At 43.6% G+C, this 16,868-nt stretch overlaps 2 protein-coding genes across 5 annotated transcripts; one reads left to right on the top strand and one right to left on the bottom strand.

Moving 5' to 3' along the window:
• Window positions 1-458: 458 nt before the first annotated feature.
• LOC131592877 (translocator protein-like) lies at window positions 459-11,011 on the bottom strand. Of its 4 annotated transcripts, none has more exons than XM_058864726.1 (4): window positions 7,904-7,992; window positions 4,888-5,088; window positions 2,261-2,399; window positions 459-1,406 (listed from the first exon to the last, which is right to left on the bottom strand). In XM_058864726.1, the coding sequence occupies exons 2-4, from the start codon at window positions 5,073-5,075 to the stop codon at window positions 1,230-1,232; spliced, it is 504 nt and encodes a 167-aa protein (XP_058720709.1). In that variant the 5' UTR covers window positions 5,076-5,088; window positions 7,904-7,992; the 3' UTR covers window positions 459-1,229. The 4 variants fall into 4 exon arrangements, with proteins under 4 accessions (XP_058720709.1, XP_058720712.1, XP_058720711.1 ...); XM_058864729.1 differs by lacking the exon at window positions 7,904-7,992 and adding an exon at window positions 10,882-11,011 and having other exon boundaries at window positions 1,022-1,406; XM_058864728.1 differs by lacking the exon at window positions 7,904-7,992 and adding an exon at window positions 10,638-10,765 and having other exon boundaries at window positions 1,022-1,406.
• On the top strand, window positions 9,883-13,665 carry LOC131592876 (malonyl-CoA-acyl carrier protein transacylase, mitochondrial-like). Its single transcript, XM_058864725.1, has 5 exons — window positions 9,883-9,974; window positions 10,638-11,638; window positions 11,736-11,823; window positions 12,087-12,304; window positions 12,580-13,665. Exons 1-5 carry the CDS (start codon window positions 9,893-9,895, stop codon window positions 13,000-13,002), a joined length of 1,812 nt encoding a protein of 603 aa, XP_058720708.1. The 5' UTR covers window positions 9,883-9,892; the 3' UTR covers window positions 13,003-13,665.
• The last annotated feature ends 3,203 nt before the right edge of the window (window positions 13,666-16,868 follow it).

Below are 16,868 nucleotides of genomic sequence, written 5' to 3' on the forward strand. Positions count from 1 at the left end.
TTGGTTAAAGAAATGTTGTGACTGGGTTCTCACAGTTTCTTTACAGGTGCTCTGAATTTTCTGGTTTGTGTTAGCCATTGCAAAAGTGAGGAAAAGTGATGAAGGGGCTGTCTTTGAGGCTGTAGCATACTGCTGCCTTCAGTGTTCTTCTGCTCAAAACAATTTAAAACTATATCAGCAAGGAACAAGGTTATATGTAGTTTAATGCATTTAGCTGAATGCATGTACAGTTCTTCAAAGTTGGAAGGTGTGGGTGCGGGGGAGCCTGCAGAGCCTGAGATCTTGGCTCTCTCCTGGAGGCAAGACACCTTTCACTCAGAGAGGCACAATGTATCACTCTCAGGGGTCTTTGAGTTAGATATGTTAAACTGTTGTGTTTCATTGGTGTTCCCCCGTGCTGTCCCACCCCGATACAGGTATCTTGGGCTTCTCCCCGCCCCTCTCCTTCCCCATAAATACCCCGGCTTTTCTCCTGTTCGAGAGATTCGCTGTTGCCGGCACCCTTCGCCGAAGCTCTGCCTAAATAAAGGTTTATGCTTTAGCGGAACGCTGGACCAGCTTTCTCATCCCTGCTTCCTGTGTTGCCTGCCCGCCGCCGCTGAGCCGAGTTGAAATCACTCGCCTGCTCGAAGCTGCTCACACGCTTTGGCCCAGCCCTTCTCAGGGCTCTTTCTCTAGAGAAGTCGCGGTGCTCCGGGCTTTCCGTTGCCGCGGCAGGAAGGCATAAATTGTTAAAAAGAGCTTGTCTTAAACATTTCTGGAAAACAATGGCCAGAAGACAAATATCTGGTGACTGTAGTGGGACACATCATAGCACAAAAGCACTGTGCCTAGTGGTAAATATATGAAAGATTCAGGCCACAATCATGCCTGTCACTAGGAACACCTTTCTGGAAACTGTGTTAGTGTGTGGCTGGATTTCTTCCTCTGAACATAAGGAAGTTTGAGTTCCTGCTTTCTTCTGGTAATGGTTAAAATGCTCTTGTTATGTAACATACAATACAAGAATATGGCACTTACTACTTTTCAATCAAGACTTTCTTTTAGTTTGCTATAAAACCCAGTCAGACATACACCCCATTGTGGCTTGCCTAATAAAGTTGTATTTGTTTTGTCAACTTGTAGTTACCAAAGTAATGGTAGAAGTAGTTCAGCTAAAAATAAAATAAGGCCATAACTTTATATAAAAAATAATTGGGGGAAAAAAAATGGTTTTGGCTGAAAACTGCTTATTCAGGTTTTTTCTTGCTGTGATTTTCTTTCCAGATCTGATAATTGAGTGCAGAAGCCAAGCTTAGCCAAGCTAAATAAGGAACCATCAAATAAGCTGCTGTTTTGTTGATGTTATACCAGGAAGCAGTGGTAGCTGTTGCTGTACCAGTTGTAAGCAGGAGAGTCACCAACCCCTGAAACACAAAAGGTGGTTAGTGTTATTTTTACTTGTTGCATTTTCTGTGTGGCGCTCTTTCTACCTGGCTCTGGCACCTGTTCTATCCCTCTGGGAGTTAAATCCTTCCCAAAAAATCAGCCAACAGCAAAAGATGACAGCTTTCTGCTGAGTTGCAAACCACTTCAAGTCAGAGAAGTAGAAGAAAGGGCATTCATTACAGCTGGGAGCACAGAGGGAAAATGAAGTCTCTCTCATCCACAACCTCTTTAGTGGACAGTAAGACACTTCCCAAAGTGACTTGGAGCAAGCAAACCTGTCCAGTTTGTTCATGTCACCTGAAGAGAGGAACTGTGAATGAATCTGTGATAGATGGCAGTCTTTCCCTGTTACAGCATTGCATGTACAGCTAGAGAACCAGGTAAATATTTTATATTTTTTATTACCAATTCTTATTTTTGAGAATAATTGAGCTGTTTCTCTTCAGAGAGCTGCAGAAAACGAGTCTTTTCTAAAAGGAATGTTGATCACCTGAATAATGTTGTAATAAGCTGCTTATCACTGCTGTTTGCCAGAGAGACCTAGGAATTGCAATAAGGCATAAATGTTTACATCTTCTAATCACACAAAGCTCTTACCAAAGGCTGGCAGAAAGCTGCTTGAAGTCTATCAATTTAAGGGTGGTCTAGAACTGTACATTCTCTCATGTGGATGCTGGCATGCATTAAAGAGAGTTTTAGAAAAGTTCTGCAAGCCATATTTTGTATTCAGAGCCATTTTCAGGGAGAAAAGATTATGACACAAATCTTTCATGCTAATACTTTGCAAATAAGAGTAGGAGCCTTTGGTTCAGAAACTTAGTGTTCCACTTACCCATCCCATTTTGTGAGCTCCAAAAAATATTGGAGTCCATGCCCAGTTTAATGCCAGGTTCCCTGCATACAGACCCAGAGGAACCACTGACTTTTCACTGAAGCCCCCCAGTTCCTTCCACACCAGGTAGGAGCCGTATCTGCAGAAAGCAAAGGGGAAGTGTCATTCACTACACTGTATAAAGCTATCACGCCTTCTTGATCAATGAAATAACTTCAGTGCCAGGATCTGGATTAATTTAGAAGATTTAGATATCTAGGCCCTACTATCTTAGGAAAGTAACTGACAGCACAAGCTTCATCAGCTGCTCTGGATAACAACATGGAGAGAGAAAAATTCCAATCATGCCAGAATTCTCACTTTTAAGTGTGTTGGAGTCTGAAATACAGACTGTGTGCCCTTGTTTTTAATGTTTAGTGCTGAGATTCAAGAAAGCACTGAATTTCATATAATATGAAATTCATGAGCATGTTTTCATAGTGATACATGAAAACAAATGCTAAAGTTAGATAAGAAAGGTAGGTGTGTAGATTAGAAAGTTTCTTAAATCACTGGGTGAAAAAAGTAGTTTAGAGAACAGGAGACAATATGGAGGATTTAGGGTGTTGTCCCTTGTCCTTCTTCTTTCTTCTTCATGTTCTTCTCCTGGAGGTTTTTGGGTAATAGTTAGTGATTGGATAGAGAATGCTGCAGTGCATCACAGAGGTGATGGGTCATTGGGTCATTAAGAAAAATAATATACGTGTCTATTGTTAATTGGATAAAAATAAGTATAAAGATAAAAGAACTGCGTATTTCGGGGCCATTTTGTGTATCAGACATGAAGTGTGCCACAAGGCCTTGTTTGTACCATCAGAAGAAAGAAATGTACCAAATTGCAAAGATTAACCTTGTAACCAGCCTAGAGAAACCTGTTAAGTTTTATAAGGATCCTTCAATAAACACGAGAAACAAGATTCTAACGAGCTCGAGAGTTTACTTCAAATAATGAGAACTGAGATAAGTGGAACTCCCCACGAGGGAGGATCCCAGAAGAATTCAGCCCAGAGGAGGCTGGGGAATTAGAGAAGAACTGTATTCACAGAGAATTCAGCCCAGAGGAGGCTGGGGGACTATAGAAAGCTGTATCTACAGAGAATTCAGCCCAGAGGAGGCTGGGAGACTATAGAAAGTTATATTCATAGAGAAGTGAGCCCAAAGGAGGCAAAGAAAAGAGAGACAGAGGTAACAAAGTGCATAGAAACAGATAACCTACTGCATTTTGGTCTTAAAAAAGAAAGCCATGTTAAAATGGAAATAATTCTAAGACACAAATAGCAAAGGAACTTTGTTTTAATACTGGAACATGGTATTTCATAGATTTAAAAAAAAATAAAAATTAAAACCCACTTTTGAAGTTTTGAAGAAGGATTAAATGAGTGGCATTGAGTGGGTTCCCAAAGCAGAGTTGTGTATGGGGAGCTCTGTAGCCACTTTCATTTCTTTGACAGGGACTGAACAATGCAGCTTTGCTATTCTGGCAGTTTGATTGCAGAGAATAATGAAAACAAAAGAAAGTTGTGGCAGGGTAAGCATTAGAAACTTCAGTTTCCTAAGTGATTTCCAGAGCACAGTGAGGACTTGCACTTGTTCATACATCTAACTTCAACTTCAGACCAAGATCATGATGCACAAATCTAGGAAGTTAAGTGTCAAGAAAAGCAGGTAAGCTTATTAAATCTTGCTTTTAGTTATTTGTTGCTTTCCATATATTTAAGAGATTCTGGAGAACTTAAATGTCTTGGTCATTCAAGGAATGTGTGTGCATGACAGATTAGAGAAGGCTGTTACTAAGTATGAGCTTTTCATTATGCTGAATGTATAATACATAACCAAGACTATCCACCTTAGGATACACTGATTTTGCTATTCAAAGTAATTCATAAGCTGTCACAATCTGGAGTTTTTTAAGCTATTTAACTTGCTACCCAGATTCGTGGTGAGAAATCTAGACACGGGGTTACACATTGTGCAATCAAGTTGAAGGAAATTGGGAAAGCCACCCAGCTCTTTTCTCCTTGATAAAAGGCATGTTTTTATTCACAGGTCAGTAATGATCTCCTTCAAATGTTAACTCTTAAAATACACACGTATTGCATTTAAATAAGTTAAAAAGTATATGTATGAGGAGAAAGAAAGAATACTGGTGGGGAGGGACCATGGGAGTGCCAACCCAGCATTTTCATCCATTACCCTACTGAGGTCTGTTAGAACAGTTCTATCCTAATTTCCCCCACCCCTTTTTTTAAATTTTCCTAAAACTACTGAAGGACATAGAAGAAATCCCAGTTCTGCCTTACCCCAGTGTTTCCAGCTTGGCAGGTCTTCCCCTCAGAATGAATGAGGAAAGCAAATTAATGGCAGATTTTCAAGCTCCTGCTTTTGATATGGATACTTCTGCATACAAAATGTCCTATCAAACCCACACACAACTCCCAAAACATGTTTTGACCTGTTAAACATGCAGCTTGACATAGTTTCTTACAAACATACAGCCACAGGAGTACAGTCATATCCTCTGGTACAGAATCATACCAAAAGCAACTTTGAGATCAGGTCAGTGCCTTAATACAATGTGAAAAACATACCCCATAGATGTATAGAGAGTTCCCCAAACAGGAGCAAACACCCAGTTAGGTGGACACCAGGATGGCTTCTGCAGAGTTTCATACCATGTTGGGATTTCTCTTTTGGTTATACGGCTTCCTAAAAATCCTCCTGCATGTGGCAGGAGCATGAAACCTACTGCTGGGGCCCAGGCTGGTACCACTTCCATTGAGACAGTGAACCTGAAACAAAACAAAACACTGATTGGCAGAGAACTTTCAAAGTGCAACTGCAGAAGTTTCCATTTTTAACAGATTTTAAAATCAGGCATGTCAGATCTGATCCACAGCCTAGTGTTGTCATTGAGAGAGACTGCAGCTGAAATTAAGGGATCTTGTACCAATACACCTGTAAAGGAATCCTCCCTGGGGAGGGGGGAGCTGCTGAGAAGTGGGGCTTTTACTTCCCTCTCAGCTGAGTGCATGAAGATTACTGAATTTTACCTACAGAAATATCCTCACCCATAAGTATGGCAGAGGAATAATGCAGATTAATGTTATGTGAACTGCACTTGAAAAATAAATAAATGTAGTAAGAAGTGTGTATTTCTGTATTCACCCGAAAGCCCATTCCCTCAATGAAATGGCAGAGCCAAGGAAGAAAAGAGCATGTGCTTTCCTGTGCTCAAGCTGAAGAATGTGAGATGTTGTCTGCAGGATGCTCAGTGGGAGCCAGAAGATGTGAATCAGTAGCAGACACTTAAGAAAGTGCATTGGAAAACAAACACCAGGGAAGACAATAAGAACGTAAGTACTTAAGCAATGTTTTGCTAAACAAGGAAGGTGATCTGGATACATGGGGAGTACACCTTTGGCTTCTTCATGAAGCGTTCAATCAGTTGCAGCAATTGTAGCTGCCAAGCCCATTAAATTTGCCTGCAGAAGTAGGGCTAAGGGCCTTGCTCTGCTAGACCATGCTGCTTTAGTTAGGGTACAGGCAGCAGGAAAAACAGCAAGCAAGGAAAGAGGAAAAAGCTTCAGATATTCTGGCCAAAAGCCAGATGCTACAGAAGAGCTGTGCTTAGTTTACTGAAATGTAAATATTAGAGCTACAATTTTAAAAAGGGCAGAACTGAAAGATATTTTTTCAAATATCAATATTAGGCAAATACACCAAATTCCTGTTCATCTGGTCTGCAGAGAGATTATGAGAGATTGCAGCAATGGGGAAAGAGCAACTGCAGAAGGCCCAGGATAGAAAATAAGGTTTTAGATCAATGAGCATTTCAGACGCTTGTCAGAAAAAAGTGCCATATTGATACTGTCCTAGCTGTTGTCTTTCCCTGGATTTCAAAGCTTCTATTGCTATAGTCATGGTTGCTGGGATGAGGAGGTAGGGAGTGGGGAAGAGGAAATCCTACTTGTGATAGAAGTGCTTTAACTGATAGTAAATGGCACAGATGAGGTTGCAGTGTCACAGCTGATGCAGTGAATTTCTGTTTGGAGATCGGGGTAAGCTTGGGTAGCAAGGGAGTTCTTGCATTATGGTTTTTGTCCCTGCACTCAGGGCTCTGCCCACACAGATTAAATGTGAGATTTCAGTGGGTAGGCCACAATGCAGTCTGCATAGGATCAAGAGAAATCCTGGTGATAGAAGCAGAGTAGAGTTTTGAAGGCAAACTGACCATGGAGAGACTGGTAAGGCACACAGGATGAGAAAAGTTGATGGGGTAAACAACAAAGGGTACTAGGCCTGGACTGAGGGCCTGGGGGAAGTTGGCAATGAATAGAAATACACACAAAAAAGGCAGCAGGAAAAGCCACCAGAGATATGAGTCAAGGTCAAAAACAGAGGAAAAATGGGTGAAAAGAAACAAGCAGAGGGAAGAATTCAGAACTGAGGCTGAGGAGGAGAAAGGGGAGGACAATGTGGTACTCTGCTGTGATAGGATCAATTAGGGAGGGAGGAAAAATCTGCAGGGCTCATTGCTGCCATAGTTCTGCCTAGTGGATTCTACTTATGAGGAAGCATCTTGAGTGGATCAGAGGAGTTCCCCAGTTCTCCTGCACTTAGAGCTGTGCTGTTATTTCCTAAGGAAGCAGGCTGTCAGCTGCTGTGTGCACTACTTGTCATACCCACTGACAGCATGAAAGGCTCTGCTTTTACTGGGATGTGAAGCAACAAGGTGAGATGGGAACAAGAGCTTTGAGCACAATGATTCTCTTTGGCTGCCTTCAGATGAGTAATTCCCAAACATTAAGTTAGAAATTGAAAGTTAGTAAGATCTCACTTTTTAACCCTTTTGCTTTGCCTACAGGGAGGCCAGGCTTACCTCTCTACACATGCTGTGATACATGCAACTCCAGCGTGGCTGCCAAATACTATTTTTTCAAAAGTGATAAGCAAGAACCCAAAAGGCCTAATGCTTTATTTGGATGTTTCCTTGCAGCGTTCAGCAACTGGATTTTGTCAGGGTTCTGTTCCCAGGGAACAAAATCTGAAAGTGTTCTGTAAATTGAAAGTGCTAAATACTATAAAATTGAAACAATACTGCTCTGTGGCAGTCATTAGTGAGTAAGTGATGTACCCATGCATGTTGGAGGAAGAACACTGTAATAATTCTTAAGAGAAAGAAAACCAGGCAAGCAAACAGGGAGAAGACAGAAACAGGGAGGGCACAAAACAGGGAAAGCAAAGATACAAGAGAAGTGAAGACATAGCAAAGGGCAGGAAATAGAAATTAACAGATTGAACATACTGCCTGGAATTGAATGTTGGTGCCCCAGTCTTTTAACTACTATTACTACTAATAAATTATGTGCTGTATTTTCCCGTAGTATTTCTCAGGACTTCCCAAGCATGGCAAAATACTCTGTCTTACAAGGAGAAGGAGGGACAAAACCATGCAGCAAGACGTGCTGGCAGCAAGACCACAGTTGTCCATCAGCAGTGGGAGTTCCTGTGTTTTCATTCCCAAGAAATATCAACTTTCCATAAAAAATATAGGTAACTCAGAAAACAGCATGGAAGAAGCCACGTCTGTCTGTCTCTGGTTACCTGATGTAGGTCTTTAGCAAGAGAATAAGTAAAATGCAAGGATGCACTGGAGAGTCTCTGCGTTGGCTGGTGCTGCAGTCTTTGTTTACCTGTGCAATACAAGAGCTGTACAATGTTTACAGAACACTCTGTACATTTTCTAAAAGTAATGTAAGCACAGCAGTTCATCAGCCCTGCCTTCCTTTCAGTGCTGATGATCTGAAATGAATCGGTGAGAACTTACACACCACAGACTTGGTAAAACAGCCCCACTGGTTGCAGCAGTATTACTCAACCTAGAAGTAACTGCTTTCCCAATCATATCGCAGCTCCAGGGTGAGTTGCACAATATTCTTGCACCCTCATTTTCATACTGAAGAATGCTGGATGTCTGTGAATGATATCTGCAGCGTACCCAGCAGATATCTGCCTCTAAGAACCACCAAGGTTGGAAATATTTTCTTCTCACACACACTTAACTTGTTTACTTCTTTTCTACTTCTTATCTCTGCCCTGCAAGATATTCCTCATCATGCTGTCCCTTTTCTTTTTATCCCTAGTGTGACTTCAGGCAGTTTCAGCAGTGCAGTGAGGGCTGCACTAGGCCACTTTGCTTTACATACATGTCAGAATAATTATTCTAGGTATTCAAAACATCTGACTTACCCAAAGTTGGTTCCAGCTTCATAAAGTAAAAGGAGAAATAAAGGGGAAAAAACCCCGAATAGTTAAACTTGCTACCTAATGGGCTTCTCTCTGTTGTTTTTCTACAGTGACATAACATGAAGAAAACACTAACAGAAGCTTTCTGTGTCCTCCTTCCAGAAAAAACACTGTGCACCCAAATAAAGGGATGGGGTACGCTGTAAGTGGGATTAGATATAGCATGACAGATAGCTGGTTTGCATCAGCCTGATGAAAAATGAACTAAAACTTCTTTGCCTTGAGAAGGTCTCTCAAAGACAGGTGCCTTTCCTTCCTTGGGGCACTCTGTCAGCAGGAAAAAGGAAGGTAGGAAAGGAGAACTGCTTTCATCCCATTTTCTTATACCCCTGTGCTGATAAAACTTCTGAGTAGTTCCATTCTTGTGTAACTTGGGGCTGACTACCCAATCATATGCAGCTTAAAAATCACATTAAAAACACAAAGGAAAATCTCCCTGTAGAGCTAAATTACCCTGGCAGCCCTGCAGTTCCCAGTGCCCAGTGTTTGGAGATGGACTGACAAAGCTGGGACCATACCATGGAAGGGGGTTCCCAAGACACAATCTCCCTCTCATCCTTTACCAGACATTTTTTAAGGGCAAATAAGGCTCTGCCCAGGTCTGAGAGGCAGCATGCAAATTTTCCCCAGAAGGAAGGCTTACTAAGATAGATATCTGAAAAATTAAAGATAACATACTTAATTTATATTGATAAACTATTAATGTGTGTTCTAGTTTTAATTCCTGGGAAACTGCAACACTGAAATAAAATTGATATCACAGTCTATGACAAAGAATACAACTACCACAAAAGAAAAAAAAAAAAAATCAGGCTTATCTTTGCTATCTAATCTCAAATAATACAGACACTTCAAACAAGAAATGGTATAGAATATAAATAGAATATAAATATCTAATAAGTGTATAATAGTTTATAATATGTATTTAGATTTTTTTAAAAATTACAGTATTTATTGAAGACTGTGATGCAAGGTGTACAGATGGAAACAAAAAATGTCACTCCCCAGGTTACACTTCCTTTAAAGTGGCAGAGCACAAGCTGTGCAAATAAGTCTATGATTTATTCACATACAGGAACTGAAATGCATACTGAAGCAAAATCTTTGCTGGGAGAATTTGCCATTTACTGCTCAATCTATTCTCATTGGCACTTATGTTACAGGTAGAGGCAGCCATGGGCTGGGATATGGTCACATATATGTTTTATATCTCCTGTGTTACTGCCCATATATTTCAGCTAACTTGAGCAACTCACTTACGGTTATTTTACCTGAAGGCTGACACAAATGGAAGAAATCATCTTACAAAATATCACAGAGGATAGAAAAGTGAGATCCTTTCGAACTGGCCAAAGTCCTTTCGAATTCGCCGAAATAAAGTCAACATAATTTCCTGCTATTGTGACATATTTTTGTTCTCCCAAGCTGTACTTATTACAGTCTCTTTTACTGAGCTGCTCTGACTCAATGTTTGATACTGTTTCATAACCTTACTTCATGCAAAGTCGTTACACAATTACAACTTCAGCACAACAACTTTCGCTTTTTAAAAAATAATCTTGCTGTTGAACGCTCAAATTATATCACAGCGCATTTTGCGCTGATTTACAAGCATCACTCAAAAACTCAGAACTGAAACCAAAGCACTTTCACTCTTAAAGAAATGTTCCTCGGCGACCCTGAAGGAAGGAAGATACCTTAGTTAAACAACAGCATGAAAACTCCCGAGTGCTGAGAGCGAATGTACCGCGTGTGCGGTGTTCTCTGAGAGACCAGAGGAACAGGTTTTGCCTTTCTGCTGTGCGCGCACAGCTGTGAACCACTGAAAAACTCATGTACCGGATAAAAATTTAGAACAAGCTCCCTAGCTTGGTGTGTATTATTATTATTATTATTATTATTATTATTATTATTATTATTATTCAAAGGACTTTCCGCGCTAAACGGCGGCACGGAAAAGCTGTGTTTGCCCAAGACGTCTCCGCCCGTGAGCGGCGGCGCGGTGTCGCCCCGCCGGTTTCCATGAACCCACCTGCCCGGGGGACCCGCGGCTGCTGCACGGAGCTGTCGCCAGCAGCAGAAAGCAGGGTCGCCCCCCTCAACCCAAGCCGAGGGCGCCCGCGGGGCGCGGCGGGGTCCCGGCGGCGGCAGCGCTCCAGGAGAGCCGGGACCCGCGCGGGGACTGGGGCGGGCGGCCCCTCGGCCGAGGCAGCCGAACCCCGCTGCGGGGCTGCGTCGCCCCTTGGGCTCGCCGTCCCGTCCCGCACCGGCATTACCTCGTCCTCCGCTACTGCTGCTGCCGCTAGTCGTGCCTACTCTGCCGGAGCACCGAAGCGCCGCCCCCGGGGCTACACGGATCCCCCGCCCCGGGGCGGGCTCTCAGCGCTGGGCGGGCGGAGGCGCCTGGCGCGGGCCGGGCCCAGGGCGGCGCGCGGGGCTGAGGGCGGCGAGCGCCGGGGCGGCCGGACTGACCTCTCTGGTTTCCTCCTTCCCTCCCTTCCCGTCCCCTTTGCCGGCGCCCGGCCCGGCAGCGGCTGCAGGCGGGGGCCGCCCCGTTCCTGTGGCAACGCCCGTTCCCGGGCGGCGGCCATGGGCGGCTGGGCCGCGGCGCCATGGCGGCTTGGTGGCTGCAGCGGGCGCGGCGGCCTCCGCGGCGCTGCGCGGCTGTGGGACAGCTCCCGCCCCGGCGCTGGGGACCGGGCGGCGACCCTGAGCGACTTCCTGCAGAGCTCGGTGGAGGCCGAGGAGCCGGGCGCGGCAGCGGCGAGGCGGGAGCGGCGGTGCCCCCGGGAGGGCACGGTGCTGCTCTTCCCCGGGCAGGGCACCCAGTTCGTGGGGATGTGCCGCGGGCTGCAGCAGTACCCCGGCGTGCGGGACATGTACCGCCTGGCCGAGAAGGTGCTGGGCTACGACCTGCTCTCCCTCTGCCTGGAGGGGCCGCGGGACGCGCTGGACCGCACCCAGCACTGCCAGCCCGCCGTGTTCGTCGCCTCCCTGGCCGCCGTGGAGAAGCTCAACCACCTGCAGCCTGAAGTGAGGGGCCGCGTTGGGCGCGGGGAATCGGGGCGGCGGCGCCTCAGGCCTGGCTCGCGGTGCGGCTGAGGCAGCGCTCGGCTCTGTGTCCCCGCAGGTCGTGGAGCACTGCGTGGCGGCCGCCGGCTACAGCGTGGGGGAGTTCGCGGCGCTGGTCTTCGCTGGAGCCCTGGGCTTTGCTGAAGGTGCCTGGGGAACGTGCGGAGCTCCCTGCTAGGATCTCCCAGCCCGGGCCCGTGCTGTTTCCAAAGCGTTGCCTGTTATCACTGTGTCCCTCCCGCTTTTTATTTTTAATTAGAGAACAGATTTTACTTTCTACTTCCACCTTTCTCTTTAACACGTGTAATGCGGCATTAAAAGCATTGGGTTTCACGAGAGTGAGCAACTGCCCTTTCTTGCGCGCAGGTGCCCGCGCTCACGTTCACGCAGCGTCTGTTTCTCTCCGTAGCGCTGTACGCGGTGAAAGTGCGCGCCGAAGCCATGCAAAAGGCGTCGGAAGCTGTCGCCAGTGGAATGCTTTCGGTTGTCGGCCGGCGAGAGGCAAATTACAAATTTGCCTGCCTGGAAGCCCGTAAACACTGTGAATCGCTGGGTATCGAGAACCCCGTGTGCACAGTTTCAAACTATTTGTTTCCAGACAGCAGAGTCATTGCAGGACACTTACAGGTATTGCTTCAAGAGTAATTATTCCTTCAGTTGAACTGAGTATTTCACTTTTAAAAAGCTTTTACTTTGCACTTCTGTGTGGGTGTTATGTACGGCCTTAGTTTGTCCAAACAAAAGTACTTGATCTGTGGGGTTTTGTTTTTTTCTGGTATGTGTTCAGTTGTTCGGTAGGGAAAGGAATACCTTTATTACAGTAAGTCTGATGAGGTGATTCTTGTGGGGGTGACTGAGCAAACCTTTGTTGTGCAAGACTCACTTCTCTCTCTCTTTTATAGGCTTTGGAGTTTTTGCAGGAGAATGCCCGAAAATATTATTTTAAACGTACAAAAATGCTTCCAGTCAGTGGGGCTTTTCATACCAGCCTCATGGAACCAGCAGTAGAGCCACTGGCTGAAGTCCTAAAATCGATTGAAATTCAGAAACCGCTGCTCTGTGTGTATTCCAATGTCGATGGCAAAAAGTACATGCATTCAAAGCACATTCAAAAGCTGTTAGTGAAGCAGGTGGTGTCACCTGTTCTGTGGGAGCAGACCATGCACTCAGTGTACGAAAGAAAGCAAGGAACAGAATTTCCTTACACATATGAAGTGGGGCCTGGGAATCAACTAGGACCCATTCTCAAACAATGTAATTTGAAGGCCTGGAAACAATATAAACATGTAGATGCTCTGGAAGATGAGGAAGCAGCGGAGACTTAAATAACCTTTTGAGAAAAATCCACACAATTCCTTTTTTTTCTGATTTAAAACTTTGTGCTCCCAAAAGAGGAAGTCTTAAATAATCATATATTGTAAAGAGAACTATGTGTGTAATTGCAATGAACATTTTCCTTTGAGTTCCTCAGGTGTGGAAAGCGGAGAGCAAAGTTTGGCCTTCCATCTGTGTTGGGACTGCAACGCTGTCAACAAACAGGCCAGGTAGCATTGTTTGGCCTCAATCCTGCAAGCAACTTTTTCTCTTGGGTTTTTCTTTTGTTTTTGTTTTTTTTTCAGTTGGTTGTTTTTAGGGGAGTGTTTTGGATGTGGATTCAGGTTCCAGTTGGTAGCCTGGGCTGTCTGATGCAGGGATCTTCTGCAGGAATGTGGGGGTTGTTGTTGGCTCCAAGTTGTAGAGGGCTCTGTTCTGGGCTGGAGGGTGTGTGTAGAGGAGCCATTTCTTGGGATGGCTTTCAGGTGTGTTGATGTTCCCATTATCTTACTCAACTGACTTGTGGGGTGTTCATCTATTTAAAGTTCTCTTACTTTGTGTCCACATTGCCAGGTAGCAGCTGAGTGAGGCAAATGATGTTACTAGAAAAAATTATTTTCTTATGGTTAAACTATAAATAAACTATGAAGCTTTTCTTGCTCTTTTTAATACTTTGGGGTGCATCATTATTGGCTCTGTCTGCATGTGGATGGAAGTAACTTTCCCTCCAGTTGTCCAATGCCATATTGGTTGTGCTAAGTTACACAAGAAATGTTCACTGGGAAAAAAAAGCTTAACAGAAATATGATGTACATTTCCTGGCAGCAGGAAATGATGCGCTAGAGAGCAGCAGGTTGTCCCAAACTCTCCTGGAAAGAGCTTCCCATTTCCCAGCTTGTATATTTCTTTTTGGTATTTTAATGCTGTATTTAGCAGATAAATAGAAAAAAAATTAGGATATATTACTTAAATCAAATGACTGACAATGTCTTCAGTAGTGTATTATGAAATGCAGGAGAACTTCCAATTACAGTACCAATCATTCTGTAATTTCACACTTGTGACAGGGAGAGTGAATTGAAAACACTGGCCCTTATTATTGTTGCTAAGTGGGCTGTATTATTAAACAGTTCTTTTGTGGACTGCAGCTGGCAGCTGTGCCTCCCTTTCCAGTACAAATTCCACTTTTAGTATGTGAAAACATTAACAATCAGTAAAATACTATAGAGTTTTTCAGCTTCACCATCGGACTGCTAGAAGCTGATGATTAAGGGTTGGAATAACTGTAAAGAAAATTATTATTTCAGTGAAGGTTCCTATGTTACAGGTTACATTAATTACTCAGAAAAGCATACCAAAGTCTTCAGTTAGAATTATCAGTTAGAATATTGCAATTAAGTCCCATTCATATTATTAAACACTGTGTTGTCCTGTGTTAGAAGTTTCTGACCACACCTTTTAAGACCAAACACAACGTTCATGACTTTCAAACCAGGTTTTAAGATAGCTGAAACTGAGTGTGGTATGTTGGTGGCACTAATTTTAGTGCTTTAAAATTTCTGGACTTTCTTTTTAATTATTTAACCTTTCTGAGGGAATGTTGGAGACCTGTTTTCTATTTGTAGTGTTCTTGCCGTAATTTTTTTCATTTTTTTCCCCCTCATTTCATTTTGTTGTACACTTTGCTCGGAATTAAAGCTCTTTGGGAAATCCAATCTAGAAATCTCTTGTTTGCGAACCATTAGATAACCTTTGCACTTTTGTCAGCTGCAAAATGCTGAAGGGAAATCTGTATCCTAAGGGCATTCCAATCTTGTGGGTCTTGGTAAATTAGTGGGAAGAAGGACCCATCACCAATGTCAGGTGTTTGCTTTTCTTCTGTGCAGTGGTTGGAGCTGAGGCTTCTCCTGAGTGAACTTTGTGTCTCCAAAAGCAGAAGCCAGAGGGAATTATGCTCTTGTGCTGATGTTGCAATTTCTAGGAGCAGAAAAAGTGTGATGGAGATCTTTGTACCTCTGTATGGAGAGTATTCAGGGCTTGATTTTGTGTGGTCCCCGCCCATTAGCACAGCCTCACCTCACATGCGCTTTATCATTGGCTGTGGCTGGGCACACAGTGCCCAAGTAATTGCAAATCCTAGATCTCAGAGCTTTTCTTTAATGTATTTGCTCATCTATCCCCTCTGCTTCTGGAAACTGAATATTTGAGAGGTGAGAAACCAGCGTGGCTCCTTTGCCTATGAACAAGCAGAAACAGGATGTGGAAGAAAATCAAGTGCCATAAATGCTGTCACATATGAGAAAGTGTGCAGTGCAAAAAAACCAGAATTAATGTTGGGTCTCCTGGGTTACTGTGGGGTGTGACTAAAGGATTAACTAACTGTGCTCCACAGGTGAAAGAGGAGCCTGGCCCTGACTGCTCCGTGGTACTCCAGTTAGTGCTGGTTGCTGTGGCTTTGGATGCCGTTTGTGTTCTGTTTAACTTGTTTCTTTGCTGGGATTGAATTTTGTATTCCTTGAGACTGTGTTTTGCCCCATACATGGTGGATGATGAAATTCCCCTCTCTTGTGATTCAAAGCCTTACATTATGGATTACAAGAATGGGAAAAAGCAGAGTCACCCCACACAGCTCTTGGATGAAATAGGCAGTGAAGAGTCTCCTGTTCATCACTGCTCCCCTGTGCATAAAGGTTATTTATCTAGAAACAATTATTAAATTTTAGTATAGTATTTATTTAGGTAGTATTAAATTGATTCAGCTGGGAGGAGTCAATTTTTTCATAGCTAGTAATTTTATTACACATCAAAAATTTATTAGACCCTCCTGATGTTAAATTTTACCCTTTACTAAATAATAACTTTAGCATATTTTTCTATCACACTGCTATTATGGAGCTCAGCAGAGCAGTCAATTCACTGATAGAACTTTAGTCTTTTTTGGCTGTGCGTGCAAACTTCTGGCCTGTGTGTGACTCCAGTTCCAGGTGTATTAACTGTGCTTTTCTAGAAAAAACTTTTCTACCTTCTGCTGAAGGGCTCATTAGCTTGAGAGCATTTTGGAAAAATGTGACACTGGAATGTATGCTGCTGCTGCTCCTGCTGGAATTTCTGGGGTATGCTTGAGCCATCACCCTTTACTTTCCTTCTTTCTGCTTTCCTTTTGCTCTGCATTTCAAGTCATTCAAAGATATTTCAAAATCCTTTGCATGAAATGGTCAAATGAAATAGTCTAGTGGAGCTTCATTTTTTTTTTTCCCAGAAACATTTTTTGAGATGGGCACTTAAGATCATAATGGGATTTAGGCACCATTCATTAAAGAGAGGAAGCATGTTCCTCAACATGCTTAAATTTGGCTTGATTTGGCATTTGTCTTCACTGTAGAGGGGTTTACATTCCTTGTCTGACTTAAAGCATGGACTTGAAAGTCCAGCTTCTCTGATGAGTGCTTAGATCATGAATCCATTGAATATTGTATTTTCCTGTTTTAAAAATACACTAAGGGTAAGATTTGCTTTTCTGAGCAAGAAGCAGGCATCCCCTGTGTTAAGGGGAATATCCAAACCACAGAGATGCACTTTCGTTTTCTTTCACTGAGTCTATAGCTGGATATGGAAAACCAGCTTCAACAGAGAAGAAAAGATGCACTCGGGCACAAATGGGAGATGTTGAGAGAGAAAAAACTCAAGTGTGCCCTAATGGTCACCTGTGGAGTCCAGGAGGGTGACACCTCAACTATCTCCAGCCCTGTAAGTTGTTCTCACGTTCCCCTCAGGCTTCTATTCCCCCCGAGTACGTGCCTTGCAAAAAGACATGAATCCTCTGAGAAAATCCCCTCTCAGAACCCATCAAATTTTTGGGGTTTTGTTCTGGGCAGCT

This window comes from Poecile atricapillus, chromosome Z (assembly GCF_030490865.1).
Source record: "Poecile atricapillus isolate bPoeAtr1 chromosome Z, bPoeAtr1.hap1, whole genome shotgun sequence".
NCBI classification, from domain to species: Eukaryota; Metazoa; Chordata; class Aves; order Passeriformes; family Paridae; genus Poecile; species Poecile atricapillus.